This window comes from Rhamphochromis longiceps, linkage group LG12 (assembly GCF_057381845.1).
Source record: "Rhamphochromis longiceps isolate RC_006_pf linkage group LG12, R_longiceps_female_GT1.1, whole genome shotgun sequence".
Taxonomy (NCBI): Eukaryota; Metazoa; Chordata; class Actinopteri; order Cichliformes; family Cichlidae; genus Rhamphochromis; species Rhamphochromis longiceps.
The window spans coordinates 29468887-29479914 of record NC_140568.1 but is presented as its reverse complement, the minus strand read 5'-3'; the positions used below and the strand labels follow the sequence as shown (position 1 = coordinate 29479914).

The 11028-nt window shown below is 37.7% G+C and overlaps 1 protein-coding gene across 3 annotated transcripts; it reads right to left on the bottom strand.

Annotated features, from left to right (window-relative positions):
• Window positions 1-1315: 1315 nt before the first annotated feature.
• On the bottom strand, window positions 1316-10652 carry LOC146657544 (G protein-coupled receptor-associated protein LMBRD2B-like). 3 transcript variants are annotated; one of them, XM_085425693.1, is made up of 18 exons: window positions 10523-10625; window positions 9705-9932; window positions 9378-9484; window positions 7920-8018; window positions 7131-7298; window positions 6824-7034; window positions 6661-6735; window positions 6455-6559; window positions 6138-6318; window positions 5575-5756; window positions 5168-5301; window positions 4852-4957; window positions 4655-4752; window positions 3843-3946; window positions 3606-3652; window positions 3385-3493; window positions 2176-2269; window positions 1322-2048 (listed from the first exon to the last, which is right to left on the bottom strand). In XM_085425693.1, exons 2-18 carry the CDS (start codon window positions 9876-9878, stop codon window positions 1985-1987), a joined length of 2058 nt encoding a protein of 685 aa, XP_085281819.1. In that variant the 5' UTR covers window positions 9879-9932; window positions 10523-10625; the 3' UTR covers window positions 1322-1984. The 3 variants fall into 3 exon arrangements, with proteins under 3 accessions (XP_085281820.1, XP_085281819.1, XP_085281817.1); XM_085425691.1 differs by having other exon boundaries at window positions 1323-2048; window positions 10574-10652; XM_085425694.1 differs by lacking the exons at window positions 9705-9932; window positions 10523-10625 and having other exon boundaries at window positions 1316-2048; window positions 7131-7305.
• Between the last annotated feature and the right edge of the window lie 376 nt (window positions 10653-11028).

Here is an 11028-nt window from a genome sequence, read left to right as displayed (position 1 = left end):
GGAAGAGTGCTGCAACCTTTCTCTGTCTATTTTGAGTTACATTTTAGTATAATTTTGTTTTTTCTTGTGAATTGTCTTTCTTTTTTATGGTTTAATGGTTTTGAAACTTAATGAAGATGTTCATGACAAAAAAGAAACAAACTAATAATTATTCTTTATCCCATTTGTCTTTCGACTTCTTTTGAATCTTTTTTTTAATGATACATGTAATATTTTAAAATGAAACAACATTTGTCTTATTTAGATTGCATTAATTGATTTTTCAAGTTGACAAACTTTATGATTATGGCTAATTATAACATAAATATGGAGTCAACGCATATATTTCAACAAGAGATGTAAGATGGTGTGTTGAGAAGTATTTTGAGAAACTGATGAAGAAAAAATGAAATGGGGGACAGATGAAGTTAAGTTAGTGGATCAGGAAGTGCAGAGAAATAATAAGGAGGAAGTGAGAGGAGCTATCAAGAGAATGGAAACAGGAAAGGTCCAGATGACATACCTGTGGAGGTATGGAGAAGTCAGAGAGAGAGGGCAATGGACTTTAACTTGATTGTTTAATACAATTTCAGAGGATGCCTGAAGAATGGAGAACTGCACAGTACTTCAAGAACAAGGATAATGTGAAGAGCTGTATTAACTACAGAAGAATAATGGTAAAAAGCCATAGCATGAAGCCAGAGTGCTTCATGTGCTATGTTTGCCTTAAGAGTGTTGATGGAGATGTATAGAGAGCGTGATAAGAAGTTGCACCCTCTCAGCACTTACGATAAGGTTTCAAGAGATAAATTTTGGTACTCCACGAGGAAGTCAAGAGTGGTAAAGTATATGAATGTGGTGGAGGACATGTATGAAGACAGCGAGACAGTGGTGAGTTGTGTGGTAGAAGTGACAGATGGGCTCAAACTAAGGGTGGGCCTGACTCACAGATTCAGCTCTGAGCCCTTTCTTGTTTTTAATGATGATGAGCAGGACTTATGTTTGCAGACAACATTGTGCTCTATTGTTAGAGCAGGTGGAAGAATGCCTGGAGAGGTGGTGGTATGCATTGCACTAGCAAAAGTCAGGGGCCCAAGGTGGACGTGGCAGAGCTGAAGATCCTCAGGAACAGCTCAGGTTGAGTGGTGTGGAGAAAAAGTTAGAGAGGCAATCTTTTTGAGAGGGATAGTGGATATATTGGACAAATTATGTCATTAGGACATGCAGAGGGCTGCAAAAAATACATGTAAAAAAACAAAACTAAAACTCTGTACACTCATGGAGTTACAGTATAAACCTCTCCATATATTTGCAAACAATTGTCTTGCAATAATTATCTATTTAAAAGAAAAAAAACAACAACCCTCAGGTCATAAAATAAAATAAACATTGTGACATTTGAAAAAAGTGCTATAAAGGACATCTTGGGATGCTGTTTTATATATTTTAGGCCACTCAAAATCCAACAGCAGATAAAGTACAAGCAAAAACATTATGTTTTATTTATACAATAACAATTGAACAGTTCAAAATTGTATAAATAGATGCCTGGAGACTGCACCACATGAAAATGATGCTATTTAGCAGATACAGTTGAAAACACAACTTTAAACGTGTTTATGTTTTTGATATATTCTCTATGACACTTTGCTTTAGGCACAGAAATTGAATTTCAAATTAAATAAATATAAAATCTATGCACATACTATGAGCTCTGTTATCCACCAATTTTATTATAAAACATAACAATATCAAGCATGCATTTACAGACATGTGTTAAGTTCTTACAGTTACCAATCGCTATGAATACCACCAAAAATGCTTGTGATATAAAACCCTTTATTAAAGTTATATTTTACATCTATTAAACATCTTTACTTTTTTTTTTCTTAAGAGTGAATTATCTGCATTCAGACTTCCCTTTGAAGAAAATGTACCATTTGAATCATTTATTCTATTTGCAGCACATATTAGCTTTTTGATTTCCCTCCAGGTCCTTCGTGCGTCACACGTCGTCAAACACGCCCTTCACTGGAGGTGACAGAGTGAGGTAACTTCCTGCTGTGGATCTACAGCATTAAACACAGTGATACAGTGTGACAGAAAGGCACTGTTAGCATTCTTTTAAAACACAATATTATTCAGATTTATTTTAACACTAACCAACTATATTCTTGGTACTGAATGACATCATACCTTCTGTTGGGCGACTCGTCATCACTGGAGTCTTCCTGCAGTAAGCCCGTCTGCTGCTCGTCGGCCTTTTCGTTTCTTCTGGTAAATGTGACAACTGTGAATACAGAGAAGAAAAGACGCACAACACTAGTAAGCAGGTTGACTTCTTCTACAAGGGGTGGCTATAGCTCCAGAGATAGAGGTCATCTACTAATTGGAAGGTTAGCAGTTCGATGTATGCATTCACAGAAAAACCGTACCTGTATGACTGGGTGAATGACACAAGTTGTATAATGAGTGCTTAAGTAGAGTAGAAAAGCACGATATAAAAACCAGTTTATTTACCATATAAATCATGATAATCCATCAAAACTCCATGTTTGGTGTAATTCAAAACAAAGGGGAAAGGTGGTGACATGTTAAAAACTCTAGAAATGTTCTTCGTAATAATCATCTGCAGCAAAGAAATGACCGTCATCTACCATCTGCTAGATATTTATATATGTAGAAATATATATAGATGTAAAGCAGGCAGTTGTTCATGTGCAGCGTATTAGGTTCTTGCCACATAATTTGAATCAGATTGAGATCTTGAATTTGACTGTAATTTTACAACACTTTGATTCCAACTTGTTGCTGCTGCTCAGAATCATTATCTTGTTGCATTACCAAGCTACAACAAGGCTTTAGCTGTCAGACAGATGGCCTCACATTTAACTCTAGAATACTTTTTGTACAGAGCAGTTTGTGGTCAACAGGTGCCCAGGTCCTGAGGCCCAAATCATTACACCTGCACACCATGCTTGATAACTTGTATGAGGTGTTTTCCTGCTGTGTTTGGATAATAAAATATAAACCAAAGCCATGCTGCCATGTTCTTTTTAGAGAAAAGAGGCCTTCTTGTGGCAGCACTTCCAAACATGCCATACTTGTTCAGTCTTTTGCATAGATTCCTGTATGATAAATTCTTTTTACTTGTGTCATGTTCATAGAAACCTAATAATAACTTCCTGTGGGAACACAGGGGTGGTGCTTCTTCCAAAGAAACCCAACCAGGCAAGCTGTAAAGCCTGTATGGATATGTATCTCATGTGGGTGAGGTGCCCTAGGTCTAAAATTATAGATTTTTAGTTTCTTGTATGAGCAGCAAGTTAGGTGGACAAATATCGATTTAAAAAAAAGTGTGAAGAAAATATTAGATAGATGTAGTGATATGAGAAAGAGCCCTACCACTTTTCTTGATCTTTGTTACAGGCTCCTTCTGGTTATCCTTTAACTCAGTGTAACCAGCTCTGTTCCGCCCAGTGGCCCCATCGACACCATACCGCTCCCTCCACGCCTGAAGCACAAAACAAAGTAGGCACACTATACACACAAACCAGTAGAACCGGCAAGCCAATAGGCTGCATAGATCTTCTTGTCTTGAGCAACTAAAGAAAGAAAATATCTACCCATCTTCGATTCTCTCCATCTTCAGCTCTTTGTCTTTTCCTTCTTTCTACAGAAGAACAAATTATAAAACATACAGTGCAAACATGACAAACATACAAAAAAACATTTTTCATAGGTTACTATAATAATGCATGAAAACATTAACTGTAAAAACCTGGATATGTTTAGCTGCCAAAACTGCTCTGATGCACAGAAACTTCAGAAAGAGTAAGCAATTGAACTTGTGATCAAATTACCTCTTTTGATGAGTTCCCTGCCTTCATCCACCAGGTCAGAGATCAAATCATCATCAGTGATGTACTGATGGAAGCCCAAGCGGTTCAAACAGCGAGACCCCAGACTACAAAACAAAATGATTGACATACATACTGTAACACATAAGTTCTTGTACTCAAGACAAAAACGTGATGGGTTTTTCAGAGCAGATTCCTTCTGCAAAATGGCCATTTTATTGCTCATAATTAACCTTCATCTTAAGTGTATCAGAGTAATAAAAAGTATAAAACTACTACATCTCTACCGTGCAATTTGTGATAAACAGGTGGGTAGTGTATAGCTGGGATGATTTTAACCACACTGGATTAAATTGGCAAATAAAGGGCGTGATAATGTGTTTGGAAATGTGTTTGCACTACAGATTCTGGACAAAAGCAGAATTCAGTAGAAAAGCTAAAGTCCTATCAACTCTACTTCAAACAATGAGTCCAACAAAAAATTAAATTGCTATTTTTAAGCATAATTTAAATAACAAGTGTTTTACACTTATACAATATTTTACATCATGAGTCACAAAACCATCAACGCTTCAAGGATTATAGACAAGACAGATTTTTACTCTATTATGAGATAAACTGTAACAATGTTACTTACTCTAACAATATTATTAAAACTTGTTATTTGTTCCATAGCTTTCTTTAAATATATTATAAGTTCTCATATTTCTCATATTTATAGCTGTACTTATACATCTTAAATCAGCCATTGGACTATTTTTAGGTGGGAAAAATACACAAGAATGTGCAAAAGTTGTTAGAGATTGCTGGTTTACTTGTAATATGTAGCAAAGCACAGCAGCAATACCAGCATGGGATAATAGATGTAGAACCCATCTGATATAAATGACAGCAGCTGCATAGAGCCCATAATCTGATAAAAAAAACATAAAGAAAAGAAAAACACACATTTAATTTACAGGTACAAATGTCTGTGTGTGTGTGTGTTGATACGTGAATTTGTGGAACCCACAGAGGTGTAAGATGTCTGTACTCTGTTCTTGTGTGAGATGGCAGAGTCCATGTGAATCATTCCCAGAAAGTTGAGGCATAAAGGTGGAGTGAGACGACAAAATAACCTGAGTCATACAGGGAAAAAGAGAGAGAATATTAAAATTAGGACAACACAAATTAAGCATACCAGACTGAATTGTGCTTCCTGTTTGGAAAGTCTGACCTGTAACCTATCGTTCCATTGATTTGAAACCAAAATGCAAAGATGTGTTTGACTAACTAACTTTCCATTTCAACTCACTTCATCCCTTATAGTGTAAATATGCTGCACATACATGCCACTGAACAGCAGGCTGTAAGCATCAGTCTGGTGATGTGGCACCAGGTAATAGTAGTTGAAAAATCGTATCCTGAAAACTGTGGAGTAGACGCACACGCACATGAACAGGATACCCACAAAGCACACCATCTGTTGGAGAGAAAAAGGAAACACGTTTGAAGGTTAGGCTTGAACTGAAGAGAACAAAATAACCAACATGTTTATGTTCACAGCAGATTTCTGTTGGTTTTAAATAAAATAATAATGTGGGAGTCCAAGTGTTTGAAAGGCAAACTTTTGTTTCTTTCACCAATTTTCTGGCAAAAAGAAAAAAAAACTTTAAATAAATCAAAATACTATGTCACTCCTTGTAGTAACGTCATTCTAACGGGATTAACGCTGACAGCACTAATACATACTCACCTCAATGCAATGATAGTTGTACCATTTTTCAGCCAACTGAATAAAGACCGCAAACAGAGAAAGGACGGGGTGTGTGCTGAAGAAGGTGCACTCAGACCAGATTACTGCAGCGGAGAGTAAGCACAGGAGGACGGCCAGCAGCCTGCAGAGGCCCTGTCTGAGCACACACTCCCAAAACCACTCTGAACACACACACACACACACACACACACACACACACACACACACACACACACACACACACACACACACACACACACACACACACAAAACAAACAAATATGCGTGTAAGTGCAAACTCACATTTATGTTATACAAAAAAAAGGCACATGACTGCCGCGAAGAATTTATTATTAGACCGAGTGTCCCTAAAAGTTGCATGTTGTTTGCCAGACGACAAACAGTTCAAAAAAAGAGAAATATTCTTGTTGCTAACTGAAAACAAACCACAACTTTCTATTATGGCAGATATTCAAGAACATTTTTAAGGCTGTATTAGATATATCATCAATGCCATAATAAGTTTTACTTTTAATACTCCATGTGGGAATCTGAGAACTCACCTACAGTTGGAGTGTAGATGAACCTACGGATCCAGCCACGGTGTGCTAAAGGGAAGCTGTGGGTGAAGTGTCGGAGCGAGCTGTTCCGGCTTTTTGCTACATCTTCCAGATGAAAGGCCTGCTCTAACAGGATAGACCACTGAACCTGAGTCTGATTGTGTCTTTGCACTGCACTGACCACCTGAAAACACACACGCAAATACAAAACATACAGGAAAGATGGGCAAACACTTTTTACAGGCATTTTAATGTGTAATCATATTTTTTTGCTTTATTTTTTTTTAATTCACAGTGCAATTTTAAAAAGAATTAATTACTTTTTCATGAAGTTTAACTAGGACTCTTTTGGTGGGAGGGGCATTCTGGTCCACGCGAGAGATTTCCACATTTATTCCCATCTCTTCTTGGTACTTTGTGGGACACTGAAGTGAAATGACACTCAAATGAGCCCAGTGTACAAGTGAAAATGCACAATATATGCATGAGGAAAAAATTGTTTGTGGAATTTGGTTTCATTTCTTACCTTTGTCAAAATTATGTCCACATACTTCCTTAGAAAGTGGTTTTGCCTGACAGAGGCATGGATGCCTGCAACCTCCTGTTAAAAAAAGCAGATTATTTTTGTAAAGAAAAAAAATTAATATGCTGCAGTTTATTCTTTATTCTGTTTCAAGGTTAACCCTTGCCTCCATGACATCTGCAAGTTTCTCATCTGCCTCTGCCTTCTCAGTAGCCATCTTTGCTACCTTGAAGTAGCTCTTGGATAGCACGTAATTGTGGGAAGATGACAGCCAATAAGACCGTGGGATTTCCACCAAGCCATAGCCTAGCAACAGGACCAGGAGGAAGAGTCCCCAGGTGTTGGCAGCTGTAATCCCTATGGTCTGGAGGTCCGCCCTACATGATTTAAAAGAAAGAAAGTAGATTATGCTGATTATGCTAACCAGAAAGCACAAATTGAAATATAGTGCATACAGTTCCAACTCGACTTACAAGGTCAGTTTCCACTTTAGCTGAACAGCCACATAGATGAGCAGAGCGATGAAGATGAGAAGGTATGAGCCATAATAAAGTGCATTTTCAATTAAAGCTGTTTTGATCTTTCCAACCACTGAGAAAGCTCCTGAGCGTGCATAAGACTGCATAAAGGGCAACAGCAGCCTGCATGCTCACACAGAGAACAGACAGAAAGAAACAGAGAGAAAAGGAAAGTCAAAACATTTTTTAACTTAAGGTAGAATAGTGTGTAAAAAAAAAAAAAGAAGAAGAAGAATGAATTAGAGCCCAACTGATATAGGAATTTTTTCACCGATTATTGCTGATTTAAAAATTAAAAATATCAGTTAATATTTTTTGGAGACGCATTACAGATAAACACATTTCCTTAACATTTTTAATATTTAGTTAGTTAGTCAGACTCATTACTAAGATAATATGATAACTTTTTTCAAAACAGTCTGGTTTTAATGTCACAACAACTCATTTGCACTCTGCCTAAGCCTGATCAGACCCCATAACCCTTTTTTCCTGAGTGAACATCGGCAGGTCCGTTTTCACATCGCAAAACTATGGCATCATAACAATGTGACTGGTCACATGAAATGATGAATCCAGACCAACAGTAACTATGATGATCCAGGACCAACACCAACACAGAGATATCAGATACACCTATTGCCAACAGGGAGGATAGAGAGTGCCCTCTGGTGGAACACTTAGACATCCTGACTCCTAACATGGGACGATTTATTTATCGTATGTTTATGAGTAAGAGGATCTTACCATGTAAGAAACTGAGACGTCCAGTATACAACTCTCCAAAACACTTCGAGGGTGTCATTTGGAATATAAGTCCAAGGCTCCTCACACTTGCCTGGTGGACTGAAGCGCACACAGAAGATTAAAGAATTAGAGAAAAAAAGCACACTGGAAGCCAGGTATAAAATTCTAAATGCTCAAAAGCCACATGATACATCATCACAACTTTAACACAACCACACCTTGAATCCATAAAATATACACAGTATGGATTTTGTTGCCATTTCAAAATCACTCATTGCCCCTAAAAGGTTCAGTGCCCCCACATTTCATGACAGATTTCTAATAAAAAATAGCTCCAATAAAATAAAACAATGTACGAACTAAATGCGGTAACATTTTTGTAAAGAAGTATTACTCCTGAATTCTAAAACTGTATTTCTCAAAGCTGCGAGAGCCACGAATGGAATTTAATTCACCTCCATTGTATTAGGGTGAAGGGTGAAATCTGAGAGATGACACCGATCAGCCACTGTGTTAGATACACTTGCTCGTTCACGGAAATATCTGATAGGAAGGCAATAGTAAGTTGAATAACTACTCATTTGTGAATTTGGCATAAAATGGTAAAATGGTAAATGGTCTGTATTTATATAGCGCTTTACTAGTCCCTAAGGACCCCAAAGCGCTTTACATATCCAGTCATCCACCCATTCACACACTGGTGATGGCAAGCTACATGTTTATGCCAACATGTATCAACACTTCAGGATGCTGCTGGCTGTGGTGTAATGCTGTGAAGATATTTTCTTGGCAGACTTTCGTCCCCTTAATATCAGCTGAGCATTGTTTAAACAAGAGAGCCTACTGGAGTATCTCAAAAGGTCTCCACAGTCACCAGATCTCAATTCCATTGAGCACCTTTGGAATGTGGTGGAAGGAGAAATTATAATCATGCAAGTGCAGCTGACAATTCTGCAGGAATTATGTGATGCTATCATGTCAGTATTGATAAGAGCGACTTCTTGAATCTATGCCCCAAAGAATTAAAGGAGTCCAACCCATTGCTAACTAGGTGTAACTAATAAAGTGGCCGGTGAGTGTATGTAACACATAAAAATGATGAGTACTGATATCATCTAGGGGAATTACAAATAAGCAAAAAAACGCTGATTCTTAACAGTTTTAGAATACCAAACAAAACAGTAGAGTGACATGTACTGAGTGAATAAAGTCTGTTCAGTTGTAAGGCTTTACTTGGGCTTAAAGCAATCAAATACATGGAGAAGTCATGTGAAAGATGAGCAAATGAGATTATGAGATCCCCGTGGAATGCTGGCTCCTTTGCTAAACAAACACGGACAAAGTGGATATGTGCAGATCAGCAGATTATCTGCTGTGTTGTGTATAATGCTGCATGGCGGTGGAGCAAATCTGGAAAACTATGGCCCTATTTCTGATAAATCAAAACAACGTCTTTACCTCATAGATGGAAAAGGAGACAAGTTGGCCTCACTCCTACTACTGGGGTTCGTTGGAGTTGCAGTAGTGGTGTTTGCAATGTTAGAATTGCACTGATTGTAGACAGCCTGGCAGAAGAGTAGAGTTTGCACAGTCAGGCAAACACATGTAAAAGTGCAGTGAACATAGTTAATATAAGACCCCAGAGGTGAGATTTGTATAAATAAACACACAGCTCAACCTTACTTAGAGAAATTTTTTCAAAAAGCACATAAAAATCTTACTCTTGCCCACCCCCACCCCCTGAAAAAATAAAGTTACACTAATAAAGAAATTAATGTCTAGTACCATGCTGACATCAAGTGGTAGGATGAAGACGATGAGGAAGCACAGGTACCAGGACAGCAGCGTTCCAAACAGGACCAGCCTCTGCTGCTTCCACAGATCTCCATAACGCTGGAGGAGGTAGAGGGCCAAGAAAAAAACGACCACCACCACAACAGCCAGCGCAGCACCACTCATGATGACTTATAACAAGACAGACATCAAGAGCTCATGACAGCAGACTGAAAAGACCTGGAAACAAAGAGAAAGAGGTGAGTGGTGAAAGCAGACAGAATATCAGCTCTTATCTGCTGGATAACAGAGAGAAACAGACCAGTTGAGATGTGGGGAAACATAAGTGACTAAAATGCAGTAACATAACACACTGCAATGGATTAATTAAAAGAAAGCTTTATTTATTTATAAGAGGAAAAGAAATGAACGAAAACCAGCAGGACCTTGAATTAATACACAAATCTGAAACTCTAGTGTGCCCAAAGATATTCTTTGACATTTCACAAACACTCAGAGAGGTAAGCTACTCTGATAACGTTCAGAGCGAACAACTGGCTTTTAGAAAGTTTTTCAAGTGGGATATTTTTCACATAAAAAAGCTTTGAATCCTGTTTTCCAGATGTTTTGGAGTGATAACTACTGTTTTCAAGACGTTCATTTAGCTATTGTGGTCATGTTTTCTTTTTTAAAATCCAGAAGCGATGATTTTCGATGCATTTCCGCGCCGTGTTCTCGCACTGTTAACAGTCAATGCTGTGTTTCATTTCATGAACAAAGTAGGCCCACTTTTTATATATTTTATTTATTAGAGCCAGACAGACTCTTACCTGTGGAAGGTTCATTGTCATCAAAAAGCACAAAAAACTTTCTTAACTTACAGTCACATCATATTTCCTGGACGGGAACCCCGACAGATGTATACAACCTTTGAAACTACGTTGCGTAACTAACGTTCGGTACGCCAGATTTGCTGGAGCAGCAGGGGATTCTGGGTATTGTAGGCACTAGTGACTGCTGAGAATTTCATCGACAACGTAACGCCAAGTGAATCATATTTGATACATGAGTTGTTATTGGGGTTTTTTTAACTCATATATGCCAATTAATGTTTATTTACTTATTTGATACTCCATTGTTTTTTTGTTTTTTTTTTAAAAAGGGTAATTATTTTATGGTTTAGGCTTCAGAGTAGACACAAGTAACTCTGTATTTTATAAGCATTATTGCATCACTGGGATCCATTCATACACGTACAGTGTAGACAGGTAGACAGATATGCTCATACAAATGATTGTAGGTTCAAAACCTGAGAAAGATACACAAATATAAACTT